Raw genomic sequence first — 22,668 nt, forward strand, 5'->3', positions numbered from 1 at the left:
AATTGTAGAGTTGGAAGGGACACTGAGGTTTTAGTTACTTGATCAAAAATCAAGATAGTTTTCTTTAGTTTTAGTTATTTGATCAAAAATCAAGAGATGGTGGAAGGGAGGTTGCTGAAGCTCTCTGCACGAGAAAGCTTTTAGTTCCCAAAATGGGAATGCTGGCTACAGCAAAGAGCTCGTTTAATGAATTCCTTTGGCTTTTCCTCAGTGTATTGTCTTAATTAAAAAACAAAAACAATGATTGCCAAGTTTAAAAATCAATTGAGAAGGGATTTTACTCAGCAGAATCATTTCTCTTCTATCCAGGTCTCCTGGAACCTCTTTCTGATCTCAATGCTTTGCCCAAAATGCATGCTTTTCCTCACCCGTGATTTCAAAAAACCACCCCCAGCAGTTATTGATGGCCTTTATAAAAACATTCATAATAATTCAAGGTAATTATCTGTACACTCTAAAATATTGTAAACCCTGCAGAAAGGAGGCTTGCAGTTACCACACAACAGCTGACAGCTGGTGACTTCAACAGCCTGCTGGGCAGTGGGCCCTTCAAAGCACCACACAACACTCTTTACAAGGCCTGCATGGTGCTTTGAAGTCCTGGCAATCATCACCTGATATTAATGTTAAATCACGTGACTGACACGTGGGCAGCCTCACTACCACCTGCCACATTTGTCCTGTGAAGGGTATGGGAGATCAGGATCTGGCCCAATGCTGTAGATTTTGATATATTCCTCCTCATCTATTTAACTGTGCCACTCATTAAGATATGAGATTTCAGCTTTCCCCCTCCATTTCTATTAACTTTGACTACTGGTCAAATTCACCCTCAAAACACCTCCCTCCCCCAAGTTTTCATTAGCAAATGAAGAGTCTGATTATGGAAAGGGCAGTTTCTCTTGCACTGGCGGCAGAAATATCAATATAACTTTGTACAAATATGCATATGGTAGATTGCTCTAAGGCAGTGGTTCCCAATTAGCTAAGTACTGTGGACCCCCTGTTTTCCAAAAGCCAAGACATGGACCCCCTACTTCTGAAAAAATTGATATCTCTATGGTAATTTTTGTTCTGTAAATGATGTCACTGACCCCCTGAGTGGGTTATGTGGACCCTCCAATTGGGAACCACCGGTCTAAGGTGGTGGAAACCTTTTTTAGCCGGAGAGTCACCTTCCATTGGGAGTAACCTTCTGCAGGCCAGATGTCAATGGTGGACAGGACCACAGGGAAAAGTGGGTGGAGCGACAAATGTCTCTCTTATTGTACAGTAGACTACATTCCAGCCATGCAAAAGTCACAAACTCTCTCTCTCTCTCTCTCTCTCTCTCTCTCTCTCTCACACACACACACACACACACACACACACAACACGTCTCTCCATCCAGGTAAACAAGCGGCCTTATCACAATCAGGTACGTATTCCAGCCAGCCAAATAACCACCCACACCACCCCTAAATCTGGCACTGCACTCAAAGACCCCTTTCTATGTGAATATATAGCAAATATTGTAATTATTTATTTATTAAAGTTGTATATCGCCCTTCATCCGTAGATCTCGGGGTGGCTCACAACATAAAAAGTACAAGATTAAAAACATAAAATATGTAATAAAAACAAAAGCAAGCCAACAAACGCCCCCCCCCCCACTCCAAGGACCACGCATTGCATTATTTCAATGCAATATACAAAGCACCCCCCTCTATCTTTTTTGCATCCTATGATTTCTTGAAATGAAAACTGCTGTACCATTCTGGGTGAGTTTGGTAGAAGAGAGCTGAGTAGAGATTGCAAATGACTCTTTGGTGCTGCGCTGGAAAATCAGGCTTGAAGGGATGTTGGGACAGCCATTATAGTCCTCTTTGCAGCATGGAAGACCCAGGTAGAGGGCATGGTTATTGAATGTGCTGTTTTCATCACACTGTAGACATAAAAAAAGGACATCCGCTTTAGCTGGAAAATTATATATGCTTTACTCCATGTATTGCTGTGCCACTAAACAGAATATGGAGGACTTTATATGGATTCTAGGCATGCAGACATTCTGTATTTGGAATATGTGTGCTACTCATTCAAACAGCACACACTTTGGAAAACAAAGCTTTCTACCAGTTCAGATAGATCAAACTTCCTCAGTTTAGTGCCCTCTAGATATTTTTAACAACTCCTATAATCTCTGACCATTTGGCATGCAGGCTGGGATTGATGGGAGTTGGAGACTACTACAAAAGTTTTGCAATAATTAAAAAGCTACATGCACCTTCCATTTCAATTAAATAGCTAGGTTATACCTGGTAAAAATAAAACACCTCTGTTAGGAGTGTATATATAAAATATAAAATAATACATCCCTGTGCTAAACATGATTACTACAGCAGAATAGATTTTATTAGCAGCTTGCTTCTCAAGGCTTCTAAACATAACCTCTATTTATATCCAGATATTAATTTTCAGTCAAGCTGATGGGTTGTACCGTTTATAAGCCTCTGTAGAACACCTTATTCCAGTGGTTTCCAATCTGTGGGCTGCAGACCCCTGAGGGGCTCCTGAGTTATCCCAAGGGGCCTGCTAAGCATGACTGGCGGCAGCAGTAAGGGCCCTGACTGCAGACTCAGGACCTCAGAAGGACCCATTCCTGTTGCACCCGGTGTCTCCACTCATTAGGCACCCTCCTCAAGGACTAGATATGGGCACAGGAAGGCATGCAGTCTTTAGAGGGGGGGGGGCTCATTTCTTTCATCCTGTTACAGTGGTACCTCGGGTTAAGTACTTAATTCGTTCCGGAGGTCCGTACTTAACCTGAAACTGTTCTTAACCTGAAGCACCACTTTAGCTAATGGGGCCTCCTGCTGCCACCGCACCCCTGGACCACAATTTCTGTTCTCATCCTGAAGCAAAGTTCTTAACCTGAAGCACTATTTCTGGGTTAGCGGAGTCTGTAACCTGAAGCGTATGTAACCCGAGGTACCACTGTACAATGTTGTCCCAGGATGGTCTTAGTGTTGTGCAAGAGAGGGAAAATTTTCTATGATAATTTTGCATAATTAATAAGTTTAACTTTTTATTTAAAAAACTATACCCACACGAAATAGAATAAAATTAATTAAAACTGTGGACCTTTCATGAACTGAGGTGTCCCGTCCTCCCGGCAAAATTCAAGACTGTAATCATGCATGACATCTATCCTGACCCCAAATATAAAACAGGATACAAGTATAAAAACATAAGGAAGAGGGGGAGAAGAAGAGGAAGAGGAAGAAGGAGGAGGAAGAGGAGGAGGAAGAGAGGTGGGGAGGGTATTCTAAAGAAAGAATGAGAAAGTTAAGATGCTTGTGAAGGTCTATCTGCTTGCAGTATCTCACAATTTGTAATGTACTGTAACAGATGAATCAAGATCCGTACAAACACTTATTTTAGCAGATCTGGACCATTATAGATTTACTCTACAACAGTGAATAATGAAATGACTTGATGGTAGACCTATAATATATGAAGAGTGAGGAACTATCGTACCTTATAAACATAAAGCTCATGAATATCATCAGAAAGGGTGGTGCCATCATCTCTCATTAGTGGTGTAAATGCAAAGCCAAAAAGCTTCTTTTCACCTTTATCTTTTGCTGCAACAAGAAACAAAATGTTTACATGAATTCTAGTAACTACCAAATTAGCATTTTAGCCTGTCCCTGTAACTTAGATAGAGAAAAGGTTTTCCATGATGCCTATTTTGCATCATTTTCATAATTCTGATTGTGCTTTCTACAGTCATAAAATATTCTGTATCATGAATCAGACATAACAGCTACAGACCTATGTCTTCAAATGCAGGTTATAAAGTTGGGGGAAGAGCAAGTTCAATAGAGATACGGAGAAGGGGTGCTGAACCCTTTCCTGCATTCTCTTCCCTTCTTGCCAGGCCATTTTTTACTAGTCAGGCTTATGGCAACCCCTTCCCACTGCTGCAACACTGCACCTCTATATATATCTACTCAGAAGTAAGTCCCCTTAGGGAAGAAACAAAACACAACCCCTGGCTTAACATTATGTCTTAACCAGGAAATGCAGCTTGTTTAGCTCAAACAAATCACAACAAGGAAGCCAACAGCAGATCATGGTTTCCTTGGAGCAAAATAAAGCACAACCCCAACTTCTGACATGGGAACTAGGCTAGTGACTACTACACTGATTTTTTGTGACTATGCCTTTCAGCATTAGGAGAATATTTAAAAATCAATATCCCTATCACAAAGGAAGAGTGCAAGCCATGTATTTTGCTAAAAGAAACAAAGCTCCAAGTACTGCACAAACAAAGAAAGACCATTTACTTTGGAATGGACCTCAAAAAAGATGCTCCTAGACGAACTCAGAAAGGGAACTAAAACAGAATATATGTGTTTCTCCAGAGCCCAAATACCATTTTTTGCTTAATCTGTAATAACTAATTTGCTAACACATCTTCCAGCCCTCAACACTTGATAAGGGGTTTATCTATTAGCCAGTTCAGGATCTGACATTGCTACAAATTATCCCAAATAACTGCCTTGTTAGAGGTTGTTGCAGTTGTTTTTACTGCAGCTATCAATGACTGAAATGGTAATGAGAACATGCCCTAACCACCATATGTTTTCAAGCTATTACATTCTCCTAATCCTTTGCAAAATCAGCACAGAAATAATCTACAGAAGAAAATCAGCCTATGAAAATTAGGCATCTTCCAGACAGAGAACCATGTTGCACTCACTGGAACAGTGCCTGAACTCAAAACGGAGGTGAGAACCACGGAACCTGTCTATGGGAATGGGAAGTTTGATGACTTCTCCCCAACGAGGGCTGTTGCTGTGATAGAGGACAAAGGAATGATATAGACTCCTACTTGGCTCTCCTGAGCCTAAACTGATGCAGTCCTGGGGGGGAAATGAAAAAGAATAAAGAATAAGAATAAAAGAATATCACATTACAAAGGATACACAATAACACCAAGGAAGTATCATGTTAAGGATGCAGAAACACAGCATACTGTAATCAGTCCAATTCATATCCAGCTGCTAAACAATGTGACGGACAGATGCAAAACTTTGAAATACAGAACTCGAGAAACTCAAGAAGGGAGGAGTCTAGATTTTTAAGGAGGAGGAGAAAATCTGAGGAGCAAATAGGAAGGGAGTGCTAATGATGTTTCTCATATAATAAGTGCTTTTTCTTATTAAATAAGTCATTTCTTATTTTGAGAGATACAGAGTTCAGGTATGATTCTGAACTCCTAGGATTTTTTTGCCTCTTTAATCACTAGCCATTCAAGCTTCTGTAAGTGAAAAGTGGGAATCCTTAGAATAGTCTGTCCTATTTTTTTTTCATTAGCAGAAAGAAGAAAGTTTCAGGTGAATAATTATCACCTAAAAATAAAACAGCAACTAACTCCCTACTCTGAATTACTACAAAGCACCAGGACCTTGTCAATGATGTTTTAACTTAATAGCAAACAAAACAAAAAACCCACTCAATTTAAAAGGCCATAGATTGTTTACTTAGCCAAAGACCTGGGAGAAGAGGAATGTTTTTGCCTGGTGCCTAAAGATACTTAACAAAGGTGCTAAGCGAGCATCTCTGGGGAGCGTGTTCCACAGGTGGGCAGCCACTAGCATGGGGAGAGGCGGTCCTTGAGGTATAAGCCGTTTAAGGCTTTATAGGTCAAAAACAGCACTTTGAATTGGGCCTGGAAACTAATCAGCAGCCAGTGCAGTCGGGCCAGGACTGACGTTATATGCTCCAATGAGCACCCTGGCCACTGAATTCTGCGCCAAATGAAGTTTCCACACTGTCATCAGAGGCAGCCCCACATATAACGTGTTGCAGTAATCTAACTAAGAGGTTGTCAGAGCATAAATGACAGAAATTAGGCTGTCCCTGTCTAAGTAGTGGTGCAGCTGGGCCACCAGTTGAAGGTGATGGAAGGCACTCTGTCCCACTGAGGCCACCTGAGCCTCAAGCAACAGCAATGGGTCCAGAAGGACCCCCAAGCCACATATCTACTGCTGCAGTGTCAGTGTAACTCCATCAAGAGCAAGCAACTTCCCATCTTTCCAATCCACTAACAGTGCCTTGGTCTTATCTGGACTGAGCTCCAGTTTATTGGCTCTCATCCATGACCAAGGCAAGACAATGTTCCAGCACATTCACTGCCACATCTGCAGATGAAAAGGAGAAGCAGAGCTGTGTGTCATCAGCATATTGCTGAGAGTGTACTCAAAAACTCCAGATGACCCCACTCAGTGGTTTCATGTAGATGTTGAACAGCATGAGGGATAAAATTGAATGCTGAGGAACCCCACACTGAAGGCTACACGGGGCTGAAGATCATCCCCCCAAACATCACCCTCTGGAAACGACCATCCATGTAAGAGCAGAACCACCACAAAGTGTTGCCACCCACCCCAGCTCAGACAGATACTCCAGAAGTATATGATGTTTGATGGTATCTAAAGCTGCTGAGATGTCGAGGAGAATTAACAGGGACACATTTCTCCTGTCTCTCTCCCAACAGAGGTCATCATACAGGGTAACCCAAGCAGTTTCTGTTCCAAAACCGGGCCTAAAACCCAACTGAAATGGATCTAGAAAAATCAGTTTCCTGCATGAGCGCCTGGATCTGGCCCACAACCACCCATTCATGAACCCTGCCCAAGAAGGGGAGATTTGGCAACTGGCCAGTAATTACTTAGATGTTCCAAATCCAGGGAAAATTAAAATTGTTGTTTATTTCTTATACGCATACATAAATCAAGCACTGTGAATAAAACAAAATAAGAAGCACAGGCCAGGCCATCAAGCTTACAATCTAATTAGGCTTACAGACAAAGGAAGGGGAGAGGTTAGGAGATGATAAAGGAGTGAGATAGAGAGTAAATGTGATATCTTCATTAGGCATTCCAATACACCAGAGGAAGGAGTCCAATGGATGCTGGGTTGTAAAGTGTTCCAGTGATGGGAAGTAGCAAAGAAGAGAGTTCACAGCTAAGTAACAAAGGACATAATATTGTCCTTGCTTAAAACATTTATAGGTGACCTTTCTATACAATTAAAGCAGTTTACAATATATCACATCTACCATAAAACTAAATGAAATGAGAAGAGTAAAACCAACTCATTAATCAAACTAACACAGTGGATGATATTGGATAAGTTACCATTCCTCAGCCATGTGAAAATAAAATGGCAGCAAATTATGTATTCAGTTCTGAGATCCTTGAGGAAGGAAGAGGGAAAGGTAAAAATAAAATAAATAGGTCCTCTCAGTGTTAGTGCAGGACTGAAAACAAATGGGATTGACTGAGCAGCAATGAAAGGCCCTTTCATCAGAACCCATCTGTAGACAGATATTTTTCCTGATTGAGATTTTTTAAAATTTGCTTTCATTGCTTCACAGATCCATGCAAGTAATCACTGTAATAATTAAGTTCAAATAAGTGAACAGAAGAAATTCAGTTTTTCCAAATTTTAAAAATATGAAAGTAAATGACAGAACTAAAGTGATGCTACATTTAATAAAAATTATATCTATTTACCTTTAGAATCTCTCCATCTGCATAAAGAACATACATAGTCACTTCAATGTTCTTCTGAACACTTTTCCCACCTCTTTCAAAGTCTCCTTTCTCTAAAGTCAGGTACAAGTCATTGCGTATATCACCTACACAAGAAGAAATAAATATTTTTTAGAAAATGAAATAGAAAACGTGACAATTCTGTGAAAGCCAGTGATGTTTTATTCACAATTCTGATGGGATTCCAACTCATTCCAAGTATAAAATAAATAGTTAATAAAAAATGAACATTTTAACACCAGTGCATTAAAGTAGATGGCTGTTAGTAATGCTTTATGAAGTCTGAGAATTCGGTAAATCACTTAGGAGACAAAGGTGAGGGAGAGGAAGTAATTTTTTCGTATTGCTTTGCTAAATTCTCTGGTTAACAAATAAATTATCAAAAACACTCCTGAGCATGAGCAGCAATGGCTGAATAGTCACCTATAGGAAACATCCAGCCCATGCTATGATTTCTCTTGCCTGTGGGCTGCAAGCGGCTGGGCTGCTCAGCAATATTCATCAAACAATTCTACTGCAAAAGCAATGCCAAATTTCTGATATGATTGGCGCTTTTCCTAACACAAGATGCCTCACAAGGCCTTTGCATCATTGCCAGGAGGGTCCTTCAGCCGGGAGGGCTGGATTTCTCCTGGAGCAGGCACATAGTAAATGGGGGCAGTAGTGACATCAAGAGCTATCAAGCCCCTGAACAGTTTGGCAACAAATAACAAATAATATAGTTATCCATTTAGTTACTTCAAATGTCAGTATTTGAGTACTACTTTACCAAGAGGAAAACTTCTCGCATCATATACTTGTCTATAATATAAATTTCAACTCAAATGAAATGAATGAAAAATCTCACAAGTTTCCTCCTGGATTCCTGCCTAGCTTGCGGACCTTGTATGGGCTGCAACAGTGGGAATGCTTACCAACTTTTCAAGCCGTTCAAAGATATTCCTGTATCTAAGAAAAGCAGTAGCTAAGTGCAGAATGTAGCAGAATTTCAGCCCTTTGTTGATTTAAATATGACTGGAAAGTGTTTCAGCAAGAAATAATAAGATTTTTTTCCTGTCCTACATGGAAGACTCTTTCTACTACAATGCTAGGAATAATGCATGAATTTAAACATGAAACACTATTTGCTTTCAGACAGAGAAATGATCTCATTTCTAACACAACTGCAATTTCCTCACTTGTAGTATGCTTCTCCAGGCAACCTAGTAATGAAATCTATTCCTATTTTTCTTCCCCAAAAGTATATGTATTATTATTCCTGCATTGTAGAGGGTTGAACTAGATGATCCTACAATTCTATGATTCTATATGCATGAAGATTAGCTAAAATACTCTTCATTAGCAATAATTACAGAGTTATATTTTATTAGCACATGTTATCGGCCATTTCTGAATCATATTCTTGCTCCATTACTCTGGCTCCCACTTTGTAGTGTTAGAAGATCAATTTAACCTAGATCATAGGCAGCCTGTACATGAAATATAGAATAGCTTTTACTGCATTAGTCCTTAGACCACAGCAGCAGATGTGTGGAACAGAAGGCTGAAGGTCCAGTCATGGGAAGAGACAGGAGCTGCCTGAGCCATAACCAGAAGCCAGGTGAACTACATATTCCGAAATGTTGCCTACACGAGACACAGCTTTTACACATGTGGTATGTGGTATTGACTACTATAAAATGGAAAATGAAGCCCCCAGTTTACAAGTAACTGACAGGTATGGTTGCGGTTACTGTTATTTATTACCTTTATATTCTTAGACCACGATGGGGCAGGAGGCTTGGCCAAAACTATTATCTAATAATTCAGTTACACAGACATCCTGACTTTGATAATACAAGAAAATGTGATTTTTAGACTTTGCAGCCATTAGGAATCTTCTGAATCCCATCCTGCACATCCCTTTCTTCTTCTCCTCTTCCTTCCCCTGCACCATTTTCTGTCATTTCATGGGCATCTCCATCTACATTTCATCTAACTCTATGTATTCAGTATTGTGGGTCCAATTCTGTGGAAACCCCTTCCAGGTGAAAAAACCTCTTCATTTCAACAGGCATTTTAAATTAGTTTTTTTCTGATTTCATGCTTAATTTTAACTGTTTGGTTTTTTTGGCTGCATCCCTTTTTATCCCTATTGTACACTTGCTTAGAAACTGTAGTATTAAGAATTCTATGCATTATTAAAATAAACAAACAAATAAGGAACGCCTACCAACCAATATTGTGGGATGCAAGTGGCTTTCAGTTTCAGTTCTGTTCCCCATTCAACCAGTAACACAGCAGCTGTTGACCCTATACCTAGATATTGTCATATGCTGCAATGCACACACAGCCCCCAAATGGTTTGAATCCATGCTTTTATCCACATTGCCATGTGGAGGAAAATCTATAGTTTCTTCAATACCACGTACTGCAAAACAGGAGTGAAATCAATTACCGCAACACCTGAGTATTCTAGGTAAGTATCAGGACAAGTCTGATACATTTTGCTTCCTGAAAAAGTAAAGGACGATATTGCACTCTCACTTCCACTCCCATTCAAGTACAGAAGCTGACTTAAGTAAGCTGAATCTTATTTACATATTGGCAATGGGATAGTATCCTCCTGAGAGCAGCAGGGGACCAATGAGTGTAGAACAGGCCAAGTGGCACACATAGCTCTGTCCACCAAGAAAAGGCTACAGGAGGAGCAGACTGGGAACTGTGAAATGACATGCATGTATTCTGTCTGCTCCTGTGTCTGCAGCAAAGAAGGACCAGAGTGCAGGGGCGCAAAGGAGTGCTGAAAGACGATTTATCACTCTCACACACCAGGCTATCTCTTTCCACCTGACTTTTCCGGCTTGGAAAGCAGAGAGCACAAGAAAGACAGACTCTTTGTCTCTTTCTATAGCATTTCAGACCTATTTCCCTGCTTGTAAAAGCAAAGGGAAAAGAGGCAGATGGGCACAGGGGGAAGCAAGTTCTTGGTTCAATTTCTCTTTCCAATGATCCCCCCTCCCATTTTGGAAATCAAAAGAGAAGAAGTAGCAGAGAAGCTCAAAAAAGATCATCTTTCATTTCAAACCTCCCTCTTTCTCTCCTCCCCCACCTCACCTTACTTTATTTTCCTGCTGTGGAAAGCAAAAATATGAGCAGCAGAGATAGCACCATGATGCATGAAGAAAATAATTGTGTTCCTGCACTTTCCTGTCTGTTTCATCAGCAACTAATGTCTTAGTAGTACAAAAATGCTTTCTTCGATTATGTTAAGTTAGTGTGCACACTGACCCCCTCCCTCCCTTCCCCCTGCCCACAAAGTGGTAAAATTAGTTCTGACTAGGGATATAAGAAGATTAATACATTCCTTTTTCAAATAAATACATTATAAAACTGATGGAATATATTGTTTCAACATCAACTCTCACATGATTAGGATTTTTTAATGCAATCCAGTGTGAAGGAAGTTTGACATTTTCATTCTGCACTTAAGGAAGAATTTTTTTTATGATGGGAAAATACAACTAGTGGGGGAGGAAAAAAGGCTGTTGATGTTAGTCAAGTCGTCCGTGCCTTTTTTGTCTCTGCGCCCCCCCCCCTACATCTTATTTTTTAACATCCAGCTTGCTGAAGGGTTCTAGGGAACTTGAAAGTTTAAACATTATTTTATAACATTTTGGTTGACCTAACAAAGGTACTGCCCTAATACAGTGTTTGGAATTTTTCATGTGGGCCAACACATCTACATTTACTCTGAATATAATTGTCTTGCTATGAGGTTGTGACTTCTGTAAGGATAGCTACAAAAAACGCTCTTACTTTGAACTTAATGCTCCTCAAAGTTCTGTCTGAAAAACACGAGCATAAAGACTGAAAGGAACACACGCCTTTACATAAGCTACTGTGATGGAAAACTTGTGTTTGAACTAAACAGCATTGATTTTCTGTAACACTGCTTTGTACATGGACGGATCTTAGGGGACCGAGGATTTCCTGTTGCTACCAGCCTTTATTTTGTCTGGGATAGCAGTAGCTTGGGAACTTTGAGAGGTGCTTATCAAATGTAAATGGCAATCATCTAAGAAGTCTGATGGCTTATTTAGTTCTTTGTTGTGCTAGCAAGCTCCTCTAAATTTTGTGTAGGAAATTAAGTTGTAGAATCATAGGTACCTTCTTTCCCCAATAACTCCTGAGTCACAGCCCACCTGGGCTTAATTGGCTAGAAATTCCAAACTCTTCTAGCATCCATTTTGAAAAAGTTTTGATGGATGCCTATATCTCTGTACTTTACCAGACTGGCTTTAACATGGTCCCACAAATGCTCAAAGATACTCCACATACCTAGGTAAGTTACTTATCTGTGAGGAATGGGAGGTTGAAGAAGGACTCATAGCCTTGCCTCTGTAGCATGACTTCTGAAGTAACCCTTCTACCTTGGGGCAGAAATTTCTATAGGGGTGGGAGCAGATACATGTCTCTGAATATGACTCAGAAACTTAGTTTTAGGTTTCACCCACACTACCACTTGTCCTGTGGCTAGAAAGCAAGGGTCTAAGCAATTTTCCATTTGTCCTGTGCTTTCCAGCACCTAATTGGAGCAAATGTCAATCCAGAGAAAACCCAATAGAGGTTTGCTCTGATTCATCTGTACACAGTGGCTTTTCTGCAAGGAAAGAGGTGGGATGAGCAAAGTGTGGATGACCCCTTAGTCAGAATGAGCTAGACTCTGTATAAAAGGGGTTTGTGCAACTCCTCAAGTGAGAAATGCCCAGCATATAGTCTTCCTGCAAAGTTGTTTATTTGTTAATCTTTATCAACCTCAAGCATTCCATGAAAAGTATGATGCAGGAATGGGAAAACAGCAAGCAATAAATGGACAGAACACAGTAAAGCAAAAACTTACACCCAACTATCTTCATCTCTGCGCCATTAAGAAAGGGGAGAGAATGAAGGGAAAGTAAACAAAGAGCCAGGAAACTTTAGACAAGAGAAAGAGAAATAAAACCCAACATCACTCACAGTTAAAAGATGATACATGCGCTTTTCATCAGACACTCACAATAAGACTTCAAATGTGGTAAAGAGAAGAGATGTTATTTTGATAAGCAAACTTGCTTGTAGGGTAGATCGACCAGAAATTTGTGTTTATACATAGGGCACAAGCAGGGATCAAAGAGCTACTTTGCACAAGACTAAGAATTTGCCATTATCCAGTAGGTTTTTCTCCCTTCTTTTCTTTGAAGTAAAACTTCAATGCCCAGTCACAAACTGGATTTGAAGTCACCCTTAGTTTTGAAGTTGTTTGCTATGCAACATGGGATGATGCTGGTCAAGGAACCAACGTCCAAAAGGACCCTTGCATGCATGGAACAAGTTGTAGAGCAATTTGAATCCTGAACACAGTTCAGAAGGCATATGCTTCTTTCGTTGTTGTTGTTACCAACATACATGGATCCAAATCATATGTAATGCTAAACCATAGTTTAGTATTACAAAGACAAAGCACAGCAACTCTTGACATCCTTCCTCTGGTGCAGCCACAACAAGATTGAAAGCTTTGTTTCCATTTTAGATTAATCACAGTTTAGCATTATGTTCAAATCCTAAACTGTGATTAATCTTGGCTATGGTTGGTGAAAACATGTCAGCTTCATAAACTAGGGTTTAAATTTAGTTTGTTCCCACTAACCATAATCAAGACCAAGCTTGTTTCTACTGTCCGAATTCCTCCTCACACTCATGCCAGAGGTGGTGGAGATCAGGGCATGTAAGCCAGCTGTGGTTCAATTTCCTAACATTAAAACACAGTTTAAATTTATGTGTGAACACAGTAATACTCTAATTTTTGTATTTGCATTGATCAGAGAATGAACCATTGTATTTTTTTATCTTTTTGCTTCCCAGACGGCCTTGGTGCAACCTGATACTGGAATAGCAACTAACACAATTTCATCTGAATGTGTGCTACCTCCTCCTTCACACTTTCTTAACTCTCTCACAAGATAAAGCATATGGCTTTGCTACCAGCCAAATATACATTTTCTCTTTCTCTGCCCTCACTCCTTTTTGCTTTGTTTACCATCTAGCATGATGGGAGAATTCTGGAGAACTTGAAAGGTTACACATGATTTTGTGAGATTTTAGTTGATCAAATGAAGATATTGTCCTCATGTAGATTGTTTTGAACATACCTGACTTTCTTCTAAAGGGAAAAAATGCTAGGAAAAGATTGGGAGTTTTTTTTATGATGAAGCAAAGTTGCTTGCACTAACTCATTGGAAATTTAACTTTTTCTTTGAACAGTTGACTCATGTGTCAACTCACTTAGTTTCAAAAGTAATTTGCCATGAAGCATAGGGGAGCTGATGTTTAATAAAACAAGTATACAGCCGCTATGGGCTCAGAGAGCTAATATAACCCTGGCTGATACAAGCTCTCTCACAATGCTGCCTAACTTTGCCTTAAGGAAAAATGGTCTAAGAAGAGCTTTTCATTAGTCCAAACACAGTTGTTCCTCATTTTAAAGCATTCTAGTGCATGGTCATGGCAAATATAAGTAATGGATAGAATAAAAAAGTACTGCACTAGATTCAGAGTAGTAGCAGCTGAGTTCTGGGTTTAAGACCATCTTTTTGGCTTCTAATCACTCCACATATTTTGCTTCAGGCACTATGCTATCCCTGTTACCCCTCTCTTCTTTCCTCATACTACTGGAGGAATGAAGTAGCAAGCATCATGAACTCCACACAAAAACTATATAGAATAATTAGAGAGGGAGATATTATATTTATGTTCAAAATTGTACTGCTATACAACTAAAACGAGCACTTTCATGCAATACACATTTGTCACTCAAATTTATTATGGGGGGGGGTAGAGAATAAAAGTGCTCATCCTATTGCCCTACCTTCAGTGACAATTATCACGGTTAAAGTATTGCAAACAAATGAATAGAATTTTCATCCACTTACCAGGCATGATAACATCTGGAAAACCAATTTTTCTGGTAATAGCCACCCCTCTGTTAAAGATCATAGGATACTCCCTCCGAATCTGCTCCATTTCTCCACGAAGAAGCTGAAGAGAAATGATAAGTCCTGCAAAAAAGTACAACTATTTTATTAAAACATAGTGCCTGACATGTCAATCCCTACCAAAACAAATAGAAAACAAAATTTGATGGTAAGCATGAGTTTATGCCGAGGACAGTAAATACAGTAAGGTAATGGGAAATGGACAAAAAGTTTCTTTCTGGAAGCTGAACTGTACAGGAGTAGGAACTCTGCCACCCAAAACACAGTGAAGACAGACAAAGCACTGGTGTCAAGCAGCTTGTGACTAAAGGCGAATCCCTTCTGCTTCTGCTCAAATGAAAGCTCCAAAGCTATCCAAACGCTTCAATAATACAAGAGCAACCTGAGTAATTTGACTCAGGGAGATCGTGAACTTGGAGTTTGAGCAATAGTAATAAAAAATGGGATCTGCAACAAAATTCTGCACTGTGGAGTGTGCCTTTTCAGGATTAAAGACAGTCAGCTATGTCCACTTCCAGAATGCTCCTTTTGGTTCTTCCTCCCCTGTTTTTCTCCCCTCTTGCATTACCACTGAGCATTGTCAGTCCCTCATTGAGCTCTTGGGGACTGTCCCTTAGGTATTTTTTGTTGGTGGAAAAAATAGGTATATAAAATAAGAATTCCCTGGACACCAAAGATCCAGGTTTAGGGCAAGTACTCATTGGTGAGAGAACTCCAGCAGAGATTTAAATTCACAAAATATGAAGCAAAATAATATGTGGAAATATAGACCGTTAGACCTTTATAATATCCTCTTCTGAATTCCTTCTGAAGTTCCTCTCTTCCCCTAGCATAGGAAAAGACTACACATTTGGTAAGTTAAAATCTGGTTTACTTACAAACTCTTCAAAGGTCAGGTTCATGCGTTTTCCCACACATCAGTCAGAAAACACAGGCAGTAAAACTTGGCTTAGTTACAGTGGTGAAAGTTCCTAAATTATTCATATAGGAAATCAATAGTGGCTTGTAAGAGCTCTGTGGTCTGAGTTGCAGCAAACAGCTCAGACCTCACATGTTGTGCTTCTCTGGTAGATTGATAGGCAGGAAAGGAAGATGGTCAAAGAGCTTGATGAGTATTGGCAAGCTTTCTGTCACATCCTGAATGTGTGTATCTGGAAGACAACACACCTAAAGTCCCTTTGTGTTGCTCCTGTTTGCCCATCCTGTATGCTCCCTGGGACTGGAAGACAACTTGCAGAGCTGTGCCACTCCAGACCATGCCCCCAACTAGCTCAGTGACTCACTTGAAAGGCAGAAGAACTGCCCACCACAACCATGTACCAAAGCACATGGTAGCAGCTGAAAAACAACCAAACAACCAACAGGCAAATAGCCAGATTCCAAACAGTAAAAAAGCAGCTTTAAGCAAAAATCCACAAACTCACCCGCTTTGCCTCTTGCACTATTCCAGTGTAGTAAAACTCCTTTTGCTCTCTAGAGATTGCAAACCTTTGGGGACTGGGAGTACTTACAGAGCAGTGTAGCTCAAATTGGCAGAGGTGTTCATCAAGGTATTTTTCTCCATAATATGAATTCATTAGGGTTGATTTTATATGGCAAACCCTAGTTTCTTCTACATCTTTGTATAATTCTAATATTTGCATTCCTCTGCTACCAATATAGCACTTTAACATCATCATCATCATTATTATTATTATTATTATTATTATTATTATTATTATTATTATTAAAAAAACCTTTCAGAGACACTGTGGCAACCACCATTTACAACTGCCAGGACAAATTTAAATCCCCATCAAAATGGCTAAAAAATTATGGAACAGAATAAGGTATGCAAGTTATTTGTCTGATTTTCATATTATCTCTTAAATTCATTCAGCAGAGAAGCAATGGATTATTTAGTCTCGGCAGAGCATCAGATTTCCCTTTACTTGCTCATTGTGCCTTTTAACCTGCTGCCATAATTTGCTAACAGCTCAATTTGCCTTTAGCTGTTCTTAATGCCTTTCATAATACAGACTCCTGCAAATGTGCCCAAGTACCTGATATGTGCAACTACAATGAAAATAATGCTGCTTTAAAGCTGTTAAAACTGTCTGTTTTCTTCTGAACTTCATACTGAACTTCATACTGATTATTATTATTATTATTACTATTATTATTATTCCAAGAACAACAGCCAGCAATATTTGAAAAGCAACAGCAATGGTAACTATAAAACAGATATGGCTTGTACATATTGACTGGGGTGTTGCATGGGGAGGGAAACAAATTAAATTTCATCATGGAACATATCTCTAATTGGCTATTAACACAAATGGGAGAAAGAGGCAATTCTCCCCAAACAATTTCCCTTTACTATTTGTAAATGGGCCCACTGGGACCATATACCTTGTAATGAACTCTGATTCTTTAATTATTGACTACTTCTACACTGAACTAGGTTTCACAGCATGGATTTGCAGGTAAAAAGCTAGTGGTCACCTCTATTGGGTAGGTTTTGTAATCTAAGGTTGTATACTGAATTTTCTTCCCAGGAACAAAATTAAGTTTATAGCATCTAAGGTTCAACATGTTCCTCTTGCTTTAGAATTGTGGTTTTATTATCAAAACTAATCAAAGTAAGAAAGTCTACTTAAATGAAACTGAGACATTTTGTACCAGCTCAGATTTTCACATCTCACTACTGCTGGCTGGGACTGATGGGAGTTCAGCAACTGGAGAGCCAAAGGTTCCCCATTCTTGAGGCTACAAAAACACTGTTCCATGTGAAATCAGCTGTTGGTGCTGCATCCTTTATTTCAGTTCATCTTTCAACTAAGTTCAATGTAGAGCTGGTGGAATACTAATATGAATGGGGACTCCCACATTTCAGGAGAGACAGCACTCCATGTTACAAAAACTGGCAAAACTAGCTAGGTTTCCTTTGAAGATTTTAGGGCCCTTTCCGGTTTTTCATGTAACTTCAAACTGAGTTATTTAGGATTTTATATGTACATAGCACGACCTTAAAACTGGCCCTGTGGCTAGCGGGCAGTTAGTTTGCCTTTAGCACTGGCATGGTAACGAGCACCAGTTGCAGCCTCCGAACCCTGTAGTATCTCCTGTAGTGGCTCAGCTTATAGGTTTATGTGAACCAGAACTCTGTTCCAGTATCTTCTGACAGACTTCCACTTTGATTTGATTTTTTTTTTTTAATGGATAGGAAAACCTGAACAAAAGGGCAAGTAAAATAGGAGATGAAGAACCACACTGGTTTGGGGCAAAGGCAGGGACTAAACTGAAGGAGCGTGAAAGCAGAGAGGCTACCTTTCTCAAGTCCCTGCCTTGAGTAAGAGAACACACACTTCTATGTGGATTACTCACATGCCAACCTGAGAGGAACCAGCTCTCTTCAATATGTGGGACTAGGGAGTGTTCCATTTAAGAAAATGAAAAATCATTGATAGTCCAGAACGTATCACTTTTAGAAAGGAAAACTTAATAGACCACCTACCCAAAATGTTATGAAAAGTCCCAAAGTAAAACTATAAAACACTGTGGCGAAGGTCATGGGTGACTCATTTTCATTTATGAAAATTCTGTAATGCACAGGCTTTTATAATAATAATATAATAATTTATTATTTATACCCCGCCCATCTGGCTGGGCTTCCCCAGCCACTCTGAGCGGCTTCCAACAAAATATTAAAATACAGTAATGCATCAAACATTAAAAGCTTCCCTAAACAACGTTCCCTAAATAACGTTTTCATGACTCAAAGTACCTGCTGCAAAGAAATTATGTATTTCTAATAGAAGTAAAGTTGAATATTACCATAGTTTGAGCTGGGTGCTGTATATTTGGTGCTAGATTTGCGAATAATATTTTCATGGATCTGATACCATTCATTTTCATTGTTGCACCTGAAAAAGTATAGTCTAGTGTTACCTTTATGACTTTACCTTATGACTGAATGCATACATACATAGTCTACACATTGGATCCTTTTTTTAACAACTTTGTTGAACAGCAATACATTATCAGAAGGAAAAAAACCCATGCAAATCTTAAACAGTATAGAAAATATGACAAGTCTTTTCCATGCCATATGCTTGAAGCTCGTGAAAACACTACTGGTACTGAAAGGCATCTGAAGCTTCTTGGCACACTGCACATTTGGAGCTGTGCTTCCCCCTCTTCACACTTTAGAATCACCAGTATACTTGTGCAGCTACATCCATAAGCATCCACAAAAGGGATCCCTGCCCCCAGATTAACAATGTTCACCAGATTCCCAAGTTTCCTTTTAAAAGAACTAACTTTCAATAATATGTGGAACACAATTTGTAAGGCAAAATGTGCAGGAGCTATTCTCTTCATTTAAAAATAAAAATTTGGGGGAGAAACTAGCCTGTACCCACATTTGAGTGTTTTTAGCCAACGAATGAGTTCAAAACAATGACTAACATTTAGGAAAGCAGAACTAGCCAAGTAGATAAAAAGAGAAGGCTAAATAAAGTGAAGCACCCATTGTCTAGATTCTTGGTATGTTTTAAAGCCTTTTTACGCTGGTCTTCCAATAATAAAGAACTGTTTGGTGCTTCTTGAAAAACAATCCATAATTTTAGTTTAGCTTGACTGGGGAGTAATGTGTTGACTAAAAGGGGGAAAAAGGGAAGGAGGAAAGTAGCAACCAAGTTAGGAGTTTGTGGTCTTTCTAACTCAGATCTTTATTCATACATACAAAGAATGTCATCCCCCTGCCCCACCTGAGTTTGTAAATATTTAAAAAATTAACAGTGCCAATACAGATAAAAGTCCATCATTATTATACCAGTATTGCAACGACCAGGGCTAAGAGAGTGTGCATTATGTTAGCCTTGCAAAGTAACCCAGTATGGTTATTTTGCTGGTGGAAGAGGGGTTCAAGAAGTGTATGACAACCCTGAAGTTTAGGCTTCTTGTGTTATCATGACATGCTGGATATTTTGGGGAGTAAAATGTCATTTTTGTGTTAATGGTAGAAGCAGCACAATTAATTATGGGCTGGAGGGTGTGAAGAAAGCTTGGGAAAGAACTGGGGATTTCAGCTGTGAGTGAAAAGACATTGTCTAGATGCTGGGTCTACCAATTAAGAAACAATGGAGGGGTAGACCTGGAATACAAGTTTCTCAGACTCCAGGGCTGGCCAGGCCTCACCACCATTCAGTCACCAGATCTATCAGAAATGGTGGACCTGTACTGTGATGTTAATTATCAGTATTTATTTATTTAGGCATATTCATTTTGCACACCTTGGAAAAAGGGGATGCCCACGGCCACATCAATTGTGAACCAATTCTTAACGTGGTTGACATCCCATACTAGAAAATGGTGCTGTGTTGATCCTCTTATCTGAGAACTTAAAGCAAATACTTTGGAGTTTTTCATATTATTGTTGGTCTCCCATCAGCCTCAACTGGCATAACCAATGTTTAGGGATGATGAGAGTTAGTAGCCCCAACAAAATCTGGAGGGCTGCAGGTTCCCCATAACTGACATAAAGGGTAATAAGCACCTTTTGGACTAATAGCTTAATTTTCTACATGCACTTTGGAAAGTCAGCTCATGGGACATAGGAAAAGACAATTCCATTTTCATTTAAAGAAATATAATGATCTAACTCAGTATAAGGCAGCTCTTTCCACTCCAACAAAGAGATCTGCAAATATGGCCAGTATGTGTCTATCTCTCCTTCTCCTCATTCTGGAGTAGAATGGTTTGTTTGGTTATTGGTTTGTTATTGGTTTTGTTTTATTATGTATTTTGTATTCTCATTTTGTTTTTTTCTGTTGTTAACAGCCCTGGGATCTTCTGGTGAGGAGTGATATACAAATTTTAATATTATTATTATTTAGGGGGTTATGAGGGGGCTACAGCGGGGAAGGACTTGCCAAAAATGGCCTCTCCTGTTGTTCCGCTGCGGGATTTCTTCCTTCGTTGATCAGACACCAGTAGATACCACAAGCATGTTTGGCAAACCCTCACCATGATCAGCTCACGCCTAGTAACCTATGTCCCCACTGTGGAAGGACGTGTGGATCCAGAATTGGCCTTCACTGTCACTTGTGGACTCACTGTTAAGACCGTGTTCATGGTAGACAATCTTACTCGGCTACGAGTGATCGCCAAAGAAGAAGAAGATATGCTTAAAATAAATAAAAAGAAGCTGGATAAATTATCAATCCATTAAAATAAAGGAATTTTAAGATTTTAATGGTATTATACCACCAGAAGTATATCTAAACTTTTATCTTCATGAAATTCATGGTAATTTCTTAGGTCGCCTAGTTAACAATGTATTTCACATAGCTATAGTTTGCCTACCTGATCATTAGGTAGTGAGAGAATTAACCAGTTGCCTTAGCTGTGTGCGGCTCCAAATAGAATTCTGGTACAATTTCTTAAGGCATCCAGAGTAGCCTATGAATAATGATAAGGGAGATGAACTGCTAGACCCTGAAACTCACTTGGTTGTCTAGCTAAGGTGGTGATTATAAAAAACAAAGGTTTTTTTGTAATGCTACCTGAATTTTCAAAACAAAGTAACGGCTGAGTCAAAAAGGACTCTGGCAACTGTCTCCAACATATTGAAAACAAGCGAGAATACAGAAAGAACTTTCATGTACAATGAAGGAGTTTTGAGATTTTTCTTTAAAAAATACATCCAAGTGAAATGTAATCAGGGCTTTAGTAAAGCGTTGTTGATATGGCTGCCAGGAATTTCAGTGAAATGATTTGAGTGTTACAAACCCTACATTTCATTGTGTTTTAATTAGTGGATTATTGGAGTTTTTTACATTTGCTTTTTATCTGTAAGCCACTTTAAGCCACTCTGTGGAGGTCAAAAGTGAGGTGTATCGTTACATAAGTAAAATAAACATATTCACCCCAGATTCTGCTATTTAAGAAATTCAGCAGCAGCACTAAAATTTATTTATTGTATGGCATTAGTTCAGATTAGAAAATACAGTGAGACTAATATTAGAGATACACTGGAAGTTCCAGATGGACTCATATCTGCAATCAGATTCTGCATGCAAAAACATTTGCTAATAATATTTGCTAACAAAAAGTCAATGTTTGACCTTCTGAGTCACCAAACCATAAACAGATGCCACCATATTTTTTAAAAAATCTTGATGTGAAATAGAAAAAGGAACTTAATATTGTCATAACCACCTCTGGTTCAAACCACAATCACATACACAATTACTTCATTTTAGAATATACGTAGAGCAAGGTCAATCATCTATAGCAGGGGTGGGGAACCTTCAGTCCACAGACCAATCTTTGCCCCCCAGGGGTTCCAAATTGGCTCCCCAGGCCATTTCATCTAAAGCACACCTGCCGACCAACTGAAATCATTGGTGACATCAGCTGATGGGTGGGATTACTGGGTTCAATCTTGCATTGACTGTGCAATCCTGTTACCTACATAGAATGAGAGGCATTCATTCCCAACTGTTTCAAGAAAACCACAGGCGAAGAACCCAAGAAGGGCAAATTTTGGTTTTTTATTATTTTAAAATACGGTTTCTGGTCAAAATTTAAAACTGGCATTAAATTATATTAACATGTTAAAAGTCTCACCACACAAAAGCCCATGCATTAAAAATATTGTGATACTGACAAACAATATGCCTGTTTCTTTGCTTTACTTTCTCCCAATATGTGATTATAATTTCTGGTTCAAGATTCCAGATTTTGTTCTCAGGGCCAAGCTTGACAAAACTCCAAGTAGCAATGGTGTTAATGGCTTTTTCAAAGTAAAAAGCAGATATGCCCCTCCCAATCCACACCACCTCAACCCCTAAAATCTGCTATCTGCCAGTTCTAATCTGTGCCAATCAAAGCTAATTTGTGAGACTGGCACCTCATTTTATTTGCCTTCAGTAATCTGTAATCGATATACTACTGCTTTGGGGCTTGTCAGTTCATAGCTTATTCCTATGACCTATTACATACACTATGGGCAAATCTCAGACTAAGAAGACACCTTTTAATTCCCATGCAGAACCACCCTCCTA

General features: G+C 39.3%; 1 protein-coding gene across 13 annotated transcripts in view; it reads right to left on the bottom strand.

The window, feature by feature from the left end:
* DOCK3 (dedicator of cytokinesis 3) overlaps positions 1-22,668 on the bottom strand; it is a 139,937-nt gene that overhangs the window by 63,889 nt on the left and 53,380 nt on the right. For all 13 annotated transcript variants that reach the window (XM_083603191.1, XM_083603197.1, XM_083603196.1 and 10 more), the window contains exons 13-18: positions 18,434-18,522; positions 14,555-14,680; positions 7,566-7,690; positions 4,745-4,907; positions 3,517-3,623; positions 1,753-1,924 (exon numbers count right to left, since the gene is read on the bottom strand). In XM_083603191.1, the coding sequence (XP_083459317.1) occupies positions 1,753-1,924; positions 3,517-3,623; positions 4,745-4,907; positions 7,566-7,690; positions 14,555-14,680; positions 18,434-18,522 (782 nt within the window). The remainder of the gene's footprint in view (positions 1-1,752; positions 1,925-3,516; positions 3,624-4,744; positions 4,908-7,565; positions 7,691-14,554; positions 14,681-18,433; positions 18,523-22,668) is intronic.

The sequence above is a fragment of the Podarcis filfolensis genome, assembly GCF_964270895.1.
Source record: "Podarcis filfolensis genome assembly, chromosome: 2".
NCBI lineage: Eukaryota > Metazoa > Chordata > Lepidosauria > Squamata > Lacertidae > Podarcis > Podarcis filfolensis.